This window comes from Diabrotica undecimpunctata, chromosome 1 (genome assembly GCF_040954645.1).
Source record: "Diabrotica undecimpunctata isolate CICGRU chromosome 1, icDiaUnde3, whole genome shotgun sequence".
In the NCBI taxonomy this organism is placed as follows: domain Eukaryota; kingdom Metazoa; phylum Arthropoda; class Insecta; order Coleoptera; family Chrysomelidae; genus Diabrotica; species Diabrotica undecimpunctata.
In genome coordinates this window covers 199,727,267-199,743,109 of record NC_092803.1, presented here as the reverse complement: position 1 = coordinate 199,743,109, position 15,843 = coordinate 199,727,267, and the positions used below count along the sequence as shown (strand labels likewise).

General features: G+C 33.5%; 2 protein-coding genes across 2 annotated transcripts in view; one reads left to right on the top strand and one right to left on the bottom strand.

Annotated features, from left to right (window-relative positions):
- The window catches only part of RhoGAPp190 (Rho GTPase-activating protein 190), a 28,942-nt gene extending 23,810 nt beyond the window's left edge, over positions 1 to 5,132 (bottom strand). Inside the window, exon 1 of the mRNA XM_072520988.1 lies at positions 4,759 to 5,132. The gene's annotated coding sequence lies outside the window, so the exon portion shown is untranslated. The remainder of the gene's footprint in view (positions 1 to 4,758) is intronic.
- Positions 5,133 to 5,377: 245 nt separating this feature from the next.
- Positions 5,378 to 7,827, top strand: Dus3 (Dihydrouridine synthase 3). The gene is made up of 5 exons (XM_072520987.1): positions 5,378 to 5,528; positions 5,585 to 6,143; positions 6,227 to 6,455; positions 6,587 to 6,903; positions 7,188 to 7,827. Exons 1-5 carry the CDS (start codon positions 5,494 to 5,496, stop codon positions 7,794 to 7,796), a joined length of 1,749 nt encoding a protein of 582 aa, XP_072377088.1. The 5' UTR covers positions 5,378 to 5,493; the 3' UTR covers positions 7,797 to 7,827.
- Positions 7,828 to 15,843: the final 8,016 nt, after the last annotated feature.

The window sequence follows — 15,843 nt, the reverse complement described above, 5'->3', positions numbered from 1 at the left end:
AAATGACTGGATCCAATTTTTAACAAAAATTTACTTACTATTAATTAAAAACTTATAAAAACTATTAATTTATTGTTGATTTTTGGTGTTTAGGTTTTACAGATCACAGTATTGTGCGAATTAATGTGAACGGAGATCGAAATTCAGTTTTCATAAGTTGGCACACCTGCTGTGCCTATTCTGTCTACTGTTCTGTCAAAAAAACAACATAACCTCAAAAACTTATTAGTATATTGTTCAAAACATGTACTTTGTCTTTTATATCATTATTATATTTTGTTGTATCTCAGGTTATGTGCAAGTTGGTGTTATTTTCATTAATTGTAAACTGTGCAATCAGGTTTAACTTTTTAATATGGATATCACTCCTAGGAAAAGAGAAAGGATCATAACACTTAGTGAGGATACACCAATGACTCAGAGGGACATTGCAAAAGAGTGTTGTGTAAGTTTGGGTGCAGTAAACAAAATAATTAAACAAAAAAGGAAACAGGGTCAGTTGAAGTGCAGCAGAAAGGAAAATGTGGAAGAAAATGGAAGACTACTGCTCGAGATGAAACCTTTCTTTTGCGCGATAGCAAACTTCATCCCATAGAAACAAGTTATGACCTCCAGCAAGATTTAGAAAAGGCTGGAATAAAAATTCAAGACTCAATGGTACGCAGACGTCTCTTAGAAGGAAGGAAAAGAGCCATGAGACCACAGAAGAAACAACTGATAGCGCCTATGATGAAATAAAGACTAAATTGGACAAAAAAATACGCTCATTGGAGTGCAGAAGATTGGAGAAAAGTGTTATTTTCTGATGAGACTCACTTCCTAGTGCAGGGCCATCGATCAAAATTCGTACGAAAGGCAGCCAATGAGTCACTTTCAGCTAGCCATATTAACCAAACAGTTAAACATCCCACCAAAAAAATGTTCTGGGGCTGTTTTTCTTACAAAATTTGTGGGCAATATGTAAGGCTAAACTGCAAAAATTTGACTGTGCGACAAAAACAAAAATGGTGGAAGCGGTGATTAAGGTGTGGTTTAGAGATGAAGCAATCACAAACAATTGCAAAAAACTTGTGGATTCCATGCCTAGAAGACTCCGGGAAGTCATAAAAGTAAAAGGGGGACATATTAAATACTAATTAATGAAAAAATCTCATGTAAGTGTACCTAAATTTACCTTTGGCCTAAATAAATCATATTTACAAATTAATTCTGTTTGTTCACATTAATTCGCACAATACTCTATGTTCCAAATGTAATGAGACTATCGATAGGTATTTTATTGCATGCATATAAAGTATATAGGGGGGTAGTGTAGAAGTCAGAAAAATGAAGACAATTAGTGACAAAAAACAAGGAATATGATAAAGGTAAAACTGAAAAAGCCTTTACTGTGACTATGGACATAACTAAACTACATGAAAGAATCAAAAACATTAAACACATAGACAGATCAAATAAAAAAATTACCATATAATTTGGAAAATTGGAGAGTGGGACATTAAGAGCCTACATGGTAAAGAACTAGAATTAATACAGGAGTTTGAGGCAGCAGAAATATCAGACAAGAAAAAAGGAAAATGAATAGTAAAAAATGGAAAATATTGCAGCTGCAGTTGTAGGTTGTATACTACATAGATGAGTGGAAAAACAGATATAATTCTGGAAAGCATGGCCAGAGATAATATTACTAATACAGGTGAATGATAAAGAGTGTAGCTGTAATAAAACTATTACATATAGTCGTAATCAACCAAATAAAGATGATAACACACAAAGCAAAGATGAATTCTGGGGAGTGTTAATGCTTGCAAGAGAAGCAAGAGGAAAAATATACTTTTGAGATTTCAACAATAGGATCGGAATAAGAGACGAAACCTACACTAGTCATATAGGGTTTATTGGAGAAATGACCAGAAATCCATAACTGACTATATACTAGTTGAAAGCAATGAACGAAAGTCATGGATACAAAAATACACAGAGGGCCAAAATAGGCACCAACCATTACAGATAGTAACTAAGATAAGAGAGGAAATAAAATAGAAGAAAAAGCATAGTAAAGAAAAGAAAAAACAGAGACAATAAGAACATATAAACTATATTTGGGAAACAAGTAAACGAAAAACTTAACAATATAAGAAACTGAAGACAATGATGATATAAACAGCATGGAACAACTTTAACAATTGACTATTGGATGCAGATAAAGAAATATGTGGAACAAATAAAAAGACTTCTTAAAGAAACAGACAACATGGTGGTCCTAAGAAATAAAAAAGCAAGTAAAAGAAAAAAGAATGGAAACAATATCTGAAAGATAAAACAAACGAGAATTACAAAAACTATAAAATAAAAGAAAAAAAGTCAAACAGACAGTTTAGTAGTAAACTAGACATAATTGGGAAATATTCAGAGGTAAAATAGAAAAATATGTTTAAGAGATTATTAACCGTTGGCAGACCCAGAATAGATTCATTAAAATTAAAAAATCAAAATAAATTAAGTAAATTTATTTTACCCAAAGTTTTTGTGAATAAAATGCATTATGTTCTTAATAATGAAAATAAGGAAGTCAGGGTTAAAAATATCCATTTTATTTGAAATCTATTTTATATTAATAATTATACCACTACAGACACCAGTGCCGATGACTCTTAAAAGAGCTGCTGTTAAATACTGTTGAAAAAAAAAATGAATTGGCTCCTTGCTAAAACCAAACGAAAAATAATGATAAACAGTAACACAGTTAATATTTTGTGGAAGCCCCATTTGATGCAAATTTGCAATCTTCTGTTCATAGACAGCACTAATCTCATGTTATATTCAACAAATTCCTCCCATGCATGCTCAATTACTTCTCATAGTTTAATTCTATTCCTTGGCCTAAGGATTCATTCACTTAATTTCTTTAACAACTCTGCCACAAATTTTCGATGGGGTTAAGTTCTGGACTCTGGGAAGGCTATGGAAGAACATTAACATCAGTTTCTTCCAACCATTCTTGAACAATTCTACTAATATGCTCTGGGCAATTATCATGTTGGAAGACAAAGTTGTTATTGGGGAATCCCTGGATCACTGATGGCAACATTATATTCTCAAGAATATGTGTAATATAATCCTTTTAATTTTTCTTCTATATGAGAACAAAAGCCTGGCTTTCTGCACATATACTGTTCATCAATAACCTATGATTTCTTGGCCTAGAAACTCTTATTCAACCATTGCTATATGATTGAAACACTTTTTCATTGGAAAATGCAATGTTAGATCAAAAGTTGTCTTCACAGTTTATGAATTTATATCACAAAATACAACTAATCTCCTCTTGTGATCCTCAGTCAAAAAAGATTTCCTTACAGCTTCACAATTTATCAATTCATTTGCTTTAATCCTTCTACCTGCAGTGTGAATGCTGCCAGAAAATGCTTTCCCTTCGCTGCCTTTTCAAGCTGAAGAAAAAGAAGCTTCTCTCAGATAATCTACTAACACCTCATATTTTACCCTCTTGAACCACTTAACTGTGCTTTAAAGTGAAAATGCTTCCATCTTTGTTTGATTTTCCATATGCACATATGGCTTACATTCAAATCTGCAGCAACTTGCATTAGTGACCAACCTTCTCTGAGTTTGACAATTGCTTTTGTTTTTTTGACAAGAACTTTGACATTTAGCAAATTCGTATGACATTGTGATTTTAGTATTGGAATGTAAAAATTAAGGTTACACTATTCAGTGACTTCAGCTGTACAATATTCCAGGGTATGTAATTATCTTTGATTTAAACAATTTTATATGAATCTTGATAATTTCTAGATTAAACATGTATGAATTAATTCAGAGGGCATTTATATCAATGCCAATGCCTTTGACTTATTCACTTTAGTAGATAGGTTTTCTATTTGTATTCAAGCAATGTGGCAGGTTTTCAAAGATTCCATGATGAATAACAACATAAAACAAATCTATTTTAAGTACCTTAGATTATTAAGTACTTGAATTTTCATGTAAATGCATTGTTTTGAAAATTAAGTAGCAGTTTTGACTACTCAACATTCAAAACTGGATTTTAATGTTCTTTATTATTTACTGCCTCAGCTATGTGTAAAAATAAAAGAAATAAAATGTACTGCACTAAGCAAAACACAAAAAAAGCAGAAAAATATGAATCAAAACTAAAATAAACAAAAAAGACAAAGCCTAGAATGGAATAAAGAAAATTTTTAAAATTAGTAACTAAATACCTTAGTAATTTTAAAGAGCTTCACAAATTTTCATAAAACAGGTTTACAACTGATCATTATTAGATGACTTCAATTGGGTATTTTCTTCCATTAACAGATCTTACTTTTTAATGGGCACTTTTGATGTTAATATAAAAACTAAATCAACTTATAATAGTGTGTGACAATAAATCAATAATTTTTCCACATTTTTCTCAAAATCAAATAAATATCTAACAATTTCAAATATAACATCTATATTTTAAAACTTGATTAATTTGTGTAGTCAAATCTTGGCAATTATTTATCTTACTTCAATATTGTAGGCAGAACACTGTATAAACTGTGAGAAAAATAACCAGTTATGAAAAGAATTTATGTAAATATGCAAATATGATGCTAAATAATTGACAATCAAAGCTCAAATTAACCAGGTACACTCATTTTTTCCAAAAATGCACCTCTGTTCATTGTAATGACTGTACCTGGGCAAATGCACTCTAGCTAATGTCTGGGTAAATTAAAGAATACTTACATGTTAATTCACAACTCCCATTAGTTAACACCCAAACACATCATCATTTCGGCGGTGGATCATTAATTCTAACAAAATGAGTGTTATTAACTCATTTTAGATAATATTCGAGCAGATCATTATTCTTTATGACAAGTTAGAACTTTCAATAAGTAAAAGAGCACAATGCACGAACGAAATTAGGATATATCATTACTATTTACCGTCTAGAGCTCTGACACTACTGCAATTGAAGGTTTTAAATACAAAAATTATCACTAAACTTGCAAATTATAAAATTCTCGACCACCCACCGCCTTAACAAGAAGCCATTATTTATTAGGAAGGAATAGGACAATACCAACTGTCATTAGAGAGCAGGAAACCGTTGCCAACTTATAGAATAAACACGATTTGACGAATGACATGGTTGGTTTTAAATTATTATTGTTCTTATACGTATATACTGTTATTTCCAAAAAATATTGAATGTTTGTATAATCTTTTACATTAGAATAAGTAATATATTCCTTTGATATAATGTATTGAAAATACAGCTTTTTACATAATTCCGTACTGGTTAATTGGTTATTTAGTTGAACCAACATAAACACTTTGAAAAGAGAAGAAGAAGAAGTAAACCTTTTTCTGCTGTCATTATTCCTCATGGTATTTTTGACAAATTTAAAAACTCGAATTGAATTAAACAAACCTTGTTATATTTACATTACCCTTATTTCTGTATAACAACTGAGTATGGCCAGTGAAGGTATTTGTAAAATAAAAACAGAGTAATAAATTCATAATATCTCTTTATTTCTTTTTATATAAAATGTAAATATTTTAGGTACATCATTCCCGAGCAAAAGCGAGAATTAAATTTAGAGCATGTCTCTGAAAAAGACAAGAACTCTATTGACAATTCTACAAATGGAGAAGAATCGCTGGAACCACCTTCCAAAAGACAAAAGTTTTCAAAGAACAAGTTAAAGGGTCAGAATAAATCAAGAGGTCCAACATTCAGACTTGATAAAAGTAAAGAACTCTGTAATAGCTTGATTAATATATCCAAAGGAGACGAAATTCCAAAGTGTGACAAAAATAACTGTCAATTTTTACATGATGTTCAAAAGTATCTTGAAATAAAACCAAAGGATATAGACAATTCTTGCTATAACTTCCAAACTTCTGGAAAATGCATCAGAGGACTGTCTTGTAGGTTTGGCAATGATCATATTGCTGAAGGTCGGAATAAAGTTGATCAGCAAAAATATTTAGACTATGAAGCTAAGGGTCCACATACTAGAAATATTCTTCAACATGATATCCAAGTAGCACTTCGAAAGAGAACATATGATTTTAATTTGGCTGAGAAGTGTGTAAAGTATGTTGATTCTTTAAGAAAGGTATTTTATAATTTCTTTTAAAACACAAATAATAATAATCCTGTAATTACAGAATATATACATATTTAACTGAATATTTTTAGAATAATAAGGATGAAGGTGAAGAAACAGATAAGAACAGTATTGGATGTGTTACAGATGAAGATTTGATATCAGTTTTACAAAGAGAGAAGAAAAAGATTGACTGGAAAGACAAATTGGTATTAAGTCCATTGACAACTGTAGGCAATCTTCCATTTAGAAGAATTTGCAAGCAATTTGGAGCTGATGTTACTTGTGGAGAAATGGCTATGTGCTCTTCATTATTACAGGGTCAGTATATTCTTGTGCAGACGAGTGATTTCCTTTTATTCTTTTATAAATACATATGTATAGATGTGTATATTAGAGATTATTATTACATATTTATTTTTTTTGTGATGCCTTAACATAATATGTTTTAGGTATGAGACAGGAATGGGCCCTATTAAAAAGACATGAGTCAGAAGATATTTTTGGAGTACAACTGTGTGCCAATAATCCCTACTTATTGGCAAAGTGTGGGCAGCTTTTACAAAAAGAGACAGATATTGATTTTGTCGATTTGAATATGGGATGTCCAATTGAACTGGTGTATAAAACTGGAGCTGGATGTGGATTGATGAGAAGAGCTAGAGTATTGGAAAGTTGTGTCAAAAGTATGAGCACCATTTTGGATATTCCATTCACTGTAAAGATGAGAATGGGTGTTTACAACAATGAAAATATAGCACATACTTTGGTAGGTTATTTATTAGTCTATGTTCATTATTACAGATGATCCTATATAAATGTAGCCACTACATTCTACATTACTAATAACATAACTTTCTGTTTATTTTTTGTGCTATGAGAATTGCCTTGACTGATTTATTGTCTATTGTCTGTTTATTATGAATTCAAATTTAGATCTAACCTCAAAAAAGTAGGTGAATGTTTATATTAATGTGGTTTATTATGTGTATTAGTTCTCTAGTTGAAATCATAATGTCCACACAGAAAGGTCACTGTTTTTTTATTTTTTAGGCACCAAAGTTGAGAGATTATGGAGCAAGCCTCCTAACAATTCATGGAAGATCTAGAGAGCAGAGGTACACAAGATTAGCAAATTGGGAATATATAGATAAAGTTGCAAAAGCAGCTGATCCATTGCCTGTATTAGGCAATGGGGATGTTCTTAGTTATGAAGATTATGTGAAAGCAAAAGAAACAGCTCCCCATGTCGCAGGAGTAATGATAGGAAGAGGGGCATTAATAAAACCTTGGATATTTACTGAAATAAAGGAGCAGAAGCTGTGGGATATATCCAGTTCAGAAAGGTTTGATATTGTAAAGAAATATGCCAACTATGGACTTGAACACTGGGGATCTGATAACACAGGTGTAGAAAATACTAGAAGATTCTTGTTGGAATGGCTGTCATTTTTGTATAGATATATACCAGTAGGGTTGTTGGAAACACCCCCTCAGAAGATAAATGAAAGACCTCCCCATTTTAAAGGGAGAGATGAACTAGAAACTTTAATGGCATCTCCTGCTGCTTCAGACTGGATTAAAATTAGTGAAATGCTGTTGGGAAAAGTCCCAGAAAACTTTCAATTTTTACCTAAACATAAGGCAAATTCTTATGGATAAAAGTTCTGTAATATAATTGTTTTCTTGTATATTATTGTTTTTTTTTTTTAATAAGTTTCTTTTATTTTTACCGTTAAATACTTATATTATATCCCATCAATTTATACTATTTACAAAATAAAGTAGAGAAATAGTTTTTTCCTTATTTACTTTCAAGGAAAGGTTATACAGGTAACTCAGAGAATCTCAGCATCTCAACAACCAATAACATAAAGCATGCAGATTCAAACTAAGCAAATTCAGCCAAATAATCACACTGATATTATGAGCCTTAACATCCATATGTTGGAAAAAGCAGTAAATATGAAATTAACAACATTTTTTATGATGTATGGAATTATTTTTATAGTTTAATTATATATTTTATATTGATTGATATTTAATTTATTGTTTGATAGCCAAAAAATGCTGACAACTGAATATTGGAACAAGAGGTTTTTAACAAATTAAAATAAAAGATAATAATAACAGCCTGAACTCTATTAAGGATTGTATGAACTAGACCTTCACAGAATTCAGGGGTAAAACTACCCATATTTCTTGTAATTCTGCATGTAGTTGTGGCTGAGTGTTATTTCTTAGGTGTTGTTTCATTTTGTGCCAAAGTGTCTCTATTGGATTAAGATTCGTTATAACTTTGCTGCACTTGGTAGAAACGAATAACCAAGGATATCTTGAGTATATCTATATATCTTGATATTTAGCTGCGTTTACTATGGTCTCAATAAAATGTAAAGTTCCCAACCCTTTGGCTGACATACAACCCCACACTATGATGCCCTGAGGAAACTTTACAGTTCTTTTGAGGCATTTCGTATGGAATGTTTTTTCTCAAATCACATGCTTTCGATAATCTCCCACACAGACATCAAATTTGCTTTGGTCGCTGTAGAAAACTTTATCCCAGTTATGTTTGGTCCACGAAAGTTTTGATTTACCCCAAATGTAATGATTCCTTTTTTGAATTTCTGTCAACAATATTTTCTTTGACCTTCTCGAATAAATAAAAAAACAGAAAATTTATATCACTAAGAAGAACCTATCAAACAAATCTTATAGAAACTATGACCGCTTTTGTTTATATATTTGCGACAGCATTCTCTGAAAACATTCATCCCCGTTTCTCTATTTCTCGTAAAAGTTACTTCCCGTAGTGTATTTCTTCTTCCTGACATATTCTAATTAAATGCTTTACACTTCTTTGAGAAACAGCTTTTGGACGGCCTGAGCTTTTGCCGCGAACATCAATACTGGAAGGTTTCACCATATTTTAATTATATTGAACACAGTAGTTATTGGTACAGTCCATTCATTGGAAATTTCATGCATTGTTTTCCCTTCACGGTACTGATGAATAATAATTTCTAGAACTTTTGGATTAGTAGGTTTTCCACGTGCCATTATTATATTTTACACGTAATAAAACTAACGGTTGTCTTTATTCATACTCAAATGATGCGTGACAATCATTATTGACAATGCCCTACCTATTTGTATGTTTAATTTTGATTTCAAAGCTTTCTTTGCGCCAGGCTGATAAAATTTAAGGAACGTGGTGAAAAGCAAAACAATGTTCCAATATTTAGTTGTCAGTAGTTTTCGATTATCAAACAATCAATTAAATAATAATCAATATAAAATATACACTTAAGCTGGAAAAATAATTCCATACATCATAAAAAATGTTAATTTCATATTTACAAATAAAAAAGAATTTCGGTAAATTGGCATTATATTCGCAAAATAACTGCTTCTTCTAACATAGTTGTTAGGGCCCTTACTAGATTTAAACAGTTTACCAAACCACCTGAAAGCACTTGAATCCAAAACCATTTAAATGTTAAGGAATTCAACACCAAAATATATTGGAGTGACTCTGGACAGAACATTGAATTTTAAAGAACAGCTACAAAGAACGGTAGCAAAACTGAAAACGAAAAATAATATAGTCCAAAAGCTATGTGGCACTATATGGGGGTCTTCAGCCTCCGTACTCAGATCATCCCCTCTCGGACTTGTATATTCGGTGGCTGAATATGCTTCCCCGGTATGGCTCAATAGCAAACACACGAAACAGCAAGATTATTGACACCCAATTAAAGCAGACAATGCGAATGATCTCAGGTACAATTATTAGACCCACACCGAACTATTGGCTTCCCATTCTGAGTCACATTCCACCGCCGAAACTGTCAAGAAGTCATTATCTTCTCAGAGAATATCGAAAAATCGAGGCTAACCATCAACTACCCATCCACCATGATAAGCTTGATATCGAAATAAACAGACTGCATTCCCGATATCCTGCATTGTTAAGAGCCAACTCCTTACATTAGGAATATTTCAACCTCACCAACGCTTGAAGAAGACAATGGGAGAGCGACTCATCAGAGGAAGCCCACCAAATGGCCTGTATCGATCAGAAACTGCCAGGCTTTGAGCTGACCCACAATACATGGAAAACGCTAAACAGAATAAGAACGAGCAGCGGTAGATATGTTGACAGCTTATATAGATGGGTTGTCCCACTACTCCTGAGTGGGTCTGTGGTGCGCAACGACAGACCGTCCGTCACATTGTTGAAGAATTCCCCCGAAGGCGATTCCCTGGAGTTTTCGATGAGTTCCTGAATGCGAGTTTATATTGATTTTTAGTTATGTGTTCTTATTGTATCATCATCGTCATAATCATCCCGCCTTTATTTATCACGTCTACTGCTGGATATAGGCCTCCATTAAACACCTCCATTCTTTGCGATTTTGTGCTCTTTGTTGCCAATTTTTCGTGATACGCCTGATGTCGTCAGCCCAACGTGTAGGTGGTCTTCCTCTACTACGTTTGTCTGCTCTTCGCCTCTTATTGTATGCCATACGATAAATAAATAAATTCCAGCAGAGATGTAGACAATGTAGTGGAGAACACTGATACATTCTGAACCTGAATATTTGGGCAATGGGAGAAACCCAGATGAGAGAAGAAAAGAAAATATCTCTGAAAGAAACGGAGAGAATTAGGAAGTTCGGGCAATGGAAGAGATCCGAACAACAGGAGAAATGCATATCACCCTGATAGGAACAGGGGAGGAAATGGTTATTCAGGCAATGGAAGACATCCGAATAGCGGAAATCGAGAATATACTCAAGAAAATAATGGGTACAGAAATGACTACACACAGCAGCGAAGACAGACCTCAGTGAACTGTGCATGCCACAATGATGTAGAAGCCGTACTTGCCACGGCAATCTTTGCGCATAAAGGATTCCAAATGAGAGTACTAATAGACCAATGTTCGCAATGCTCCTTCATAGCGGAACAAGCGACGACCGTCTTGAGAACGCAAAGAAAACGAATACATGCTAGAATCTCAGGAATCGGTGCGTGACAATCATTATTGACAATGGAAGACATCCGAATAACGGAAATCGAGAATATACTCAAGAAAATAATGGGTACAGAAATGACTACACACAGCAGCGAAGACAGATCTCAGTGAATGTGCAGACAGACCTGTGCAAGCCACAATGATGTAGAAGCCTTACTTGCCACGGCAATCGTGCGCATAAAGGATTCCGAAGGAGGTTTTCACTTAATAAGAGCACTAATAGACCAATGTTCGCAATGCTCCTTCATAACGGAACAAGCGTAAACCATCCTGAGAACGCAAAGAAAACCAATACATGCTAGAATCTCAGGAATCGGTTGGGTAGGAGAAAAATATCGAACTTGAGTATGAAGTTAATCATTGAAACACATTTTAAGAGTAACTTTATAATGAAAACGGTGGCTTTTATATTACCGAAAATGACCAAAGACTTACCAGAACAGGAAATACAATTAGAAGAATGCAATGAAAGAAACATCTTGTTAGCAGACCCGCGATACCAAAAGTTACGGAAGATACACATATTATTAGGAGTAAAGGAATACAGTAACATATTGATGGATGTATACGTATACGATAAGTACCGGGCTAATCATTCAAAACACAAAGTTGGGATGGATCATGTAATGAATTTCTTAAGAAAAAAAAAATCAAGGAATTTTGAAGTGTGCAGCATGATATCCAGACGGGAAATGGACACACAAATAAAGAAATTCTGGGAACTGGAAGAAGTAGAGCAAGAAAGCAAACTCTCAGTAGAAGAGTTAGAATGTGAAGAATACTGTCGAGAGACAGTTAAAAGAGGTAACGAAGGAATTAGAGAGGATATTCATAAAGGATAGAACAGTAGAATCGGATTACAGACAGTTTATGTAAGACTATGGACATAGGTGAGATACCACAGAAACAGAGGAGCATGGCAAGCTCAATGAGGGAGAAATAATAATCAATGGATCCAGGTGACGCATAGCGAGAGCATATTTCGCAAAGCATGAACAACAAACAAATTCAGTGCTCGAAGTAGATTTTTTTCTCCATAAATATAAGCAAACTGAATCAAGCTGTACAGGGGGCTGCTAAGGGGAGAGTGCAAGGGCGGTAACTTGAATCCCAATCCGCCAAGAGTCCTGCGGCTCCAGCACGACAATACAGTATCTACATGATGGATTAAAATTACAAGAGGAATATGAAATTACGGATTTTTTAAATAGCGAAGTCAATAGGCAGCGCAGGTTGCAGCCGCAACCCATATATAAACACCGAAGTCAGTCCTGACGACAAATACATAACGATTATGGGTTACTTCATGGTAAAGGGTCGGAATAAATACACATGCTGAAGATTATAACTATCCCGCTGAAAATGGAGGGGAGTATGGTGCATCCTTTCTCGCCACAAGGAATCTACCTATAGTAGATTATAATACACAACTACTCAGAACTATACGTCGAAGATAGGAAAATATGTATCAAATTATCGAGCACTCAGATGGCCTGCTCTCCAGCATCCATTATTAACATGGATACCAGACCTCATTGCATCCTAGATGAACTCTACGATAGAATAAAGAACAGCACTTGTCCTGTTATCAGCTACACAGTGCAGCAAGCTTATTGAAATAAGATGGACACTCCCAATCTATTGTTAGTAATAATATCAACCACGATTCATATATCCATCGTATGTGATGCATCCAGAACGGAGCGAATCATTGAAAGAGTCCGCTTCCTGAAACTATCTCCGAAATGTATAGCTCAGAATACAAACATTACTTTACTTACAACTAACAAAGGAGTAGAAACGGCTGTTGCTGGTTACCTAAAAGCCCCCATCACCCCCCACCTCTGAAATAGTTCAGAGACCCAGTCGTACGCAAATTAAAATCCCAAGTGACCGAATTACCGAATAAACATACAAGGAGAAGTCAGTCATATCTTCATAGCCGAAGAGAGTTTAGGGGAAGAATTAAATAGTAAACAACGGCAGTCCGCTATAGAAAGAAATACATGCAATATAATTTGTCTCAATAAAAAATATATTGAATATGTTCTGTTCTTTCTTCGAAAATAAATGTTTTATGTTTTATAATGCAAAACATTTTATTCCCGAGGGCCCTTATCATCAATCCCCATGCCCCACCAAGGCTTACTCCGGCGCTGTTTTAGCTGAAATATGTTCGTTAAAATTCCTTCAATTTATTTGCATCGCATCTTTCTCAAAAAAGATACAATTCATAAAAAAAAATGTTCCGCTAATCTTGTGGAATCCTATCCGTTGATAAGGAAGAGTACAGATCAAAATGAATTTTGTTGACCAAGTAATACAAAACTTAGTTGGTAATTCACCAATAATACTTATTTTATTCCGTTCATCAATTATCTAGGGCACACATAAAATGACTAACAACTGTATTATCTAATCTGGTAATTAAAAACAAGACCCACGCTCACATACTCTTATCTCCAAGTTACGCAAATAAAGGAAACTTAATTAATTATACATGTTGACTTGACCTTTTAAAATTCAGATTTGACAGATAATTTTTACGTTACTTGATAATTTACATCAAATATAAAATAATATTCATGATGTCACTTACAAAATATTCTCAACAATCAGAAAAGCAGACTGGAAATTTATATAGACAATTTGGATTATGCCAGAAAAGATAAACTGATAACATTTTCAAGCTAAAACAAAATTTTGTAGAATGGTGTGATATTCTGAAATATATTCTTTCATTTGTTCTGATAATTGGTACTCTTACATATTTAAAAGTTTCTACTTCTTCAAAGATTTATCTTTTTCTTATTGTGACATCTCCCGGCGGGGGTTAGCAATCATTACAGCTACTCCAACCTGCTCACGGAGGCTTGTTAACGATGACATTCTTCTTCTCGATCTCTTTTCCTCTATTTCATCCTGTATGACCAGCTGATGTAGAGCAGCTCTAATTTTTTCTTATAGATAGAGTTCAAGAGTCTTAGATCTTGCATCGGTGGGATGATATCCTTGCCAGTGAATGCAATACTGGCAGAATGTAATGAATTTCCTTTGGATTTACACCGTCAGTTATTATCGCAAAAGTATTTGTTAAAACTAAAAGACCGGGAGTCAAACATGATCAACACACTAAGTCATATTGTGAAAGAAGACTTAATAAATCAGTATTGGGAACTAAAAAATTCTTCCCCGTTCGCACAAGCATTTATTGAGACCAACGGAGTTCAAAATTTTTTTGGTAGTAACCAATTACAATACATATACACAATACCTTTTAAATGTTTAATAAAAACACACAGAATTATAATTCTCAAGTATACTGAATCTCATCAAATAAATCATATCCTCCTAAAATCCATTCTAGATGATTTGTGTAACAAAATTCTAATATTTACAGATGGATCTAAGAAGAAGGGAGGTGTTGGTTGTGGTGTATTTATCCAAAATACAAACCAATTATTGATATATAAATTACCATCTGTTTGTAGCATTTATACTGCCGAGCATTTTGTAATTATGAAAGGTGTTATCTGGTTAACATCCAATTCCATACTCGAAGGAGTAATATTAACAGATTCTAAATCTGTATTAGACTCTATAAAAAATACAAAATTTGAAGGAATGAAGTGTCCTATGTTATGTTGTTTAAAAAACATGATTGCAAATTTAAATATAACATTGATTTGGGTGAAAGGCCATGTAAGTATACCAGGGAATGAAAAAGCTGGTACTCTAGCTAAGAAAGCAGTACAAAATGGAGTCTTTTGCAATATTTATGCAGTAAAGGATATATTTAACTCAATAAAAAATGAAATAAGGCTGAAATGGGAACAGCAATGGGAGAATATTGTTAAAAACTCGCAAAATACGTATTGCCAGATATACCTCTCCCACCCCAATCCATATTCAATTACTCGACTACCAAATTCTTCTCGGCAAGTGTATTTCGCCTAAAAACGAATCATGGTGGATTCCCGTCGCATTTATTTAAGCTTGGCATATTACCGGCACCATCCTGCAGTTGTGATGTAAGTTCTTACAGAGATCTTAACCATATTTTCTTTGGATGTAACAAATATTTAGAAAAATCTAATAAATTAATTCAAACTCTTATGGAAATGAAATATTTGCGTTAAGTCTATCACACATTTTGTCAACTAAGGTCAGTCAGGCGGCGTCCTGGAATATTCCAGATCCAATCTATAAAGATGAAAAATAAGTATAGTTTTTTATATACCTTTTGGGGGAATTTTCATAGAAATACTTCCAAAGTGTGGCTCATGAGACAAATTTGTATTCAGAGCAGCTTCTGCCATTCTTTTTTATGAGTGTAATAAATACCCCCTTTAAGCCATTCATCTGGGATGATTCCTGTCTGATATATATAGTAGTAAAGAAGTTGCATACTATCCGATAGTTGTCTCCATCAATTAATTTTACAAATACTGGTTTACATTTTTCTGGTAGGACCAATATAAGTTTTACATCCTTGTCTGTTATAAGTCATGGTTGTTTTTTTCTGACATCGGTAAATTCTTTGACTTTTTTTATCTCCATTTCCTCGATTTCCGAACCATATAATTTTCTGTTGCCTCTTTTTGTGTTATTGTTTTTCTCTTGTGCCGCCTGCAGGAACAAATTTTGATTCAATACTCAACAAAA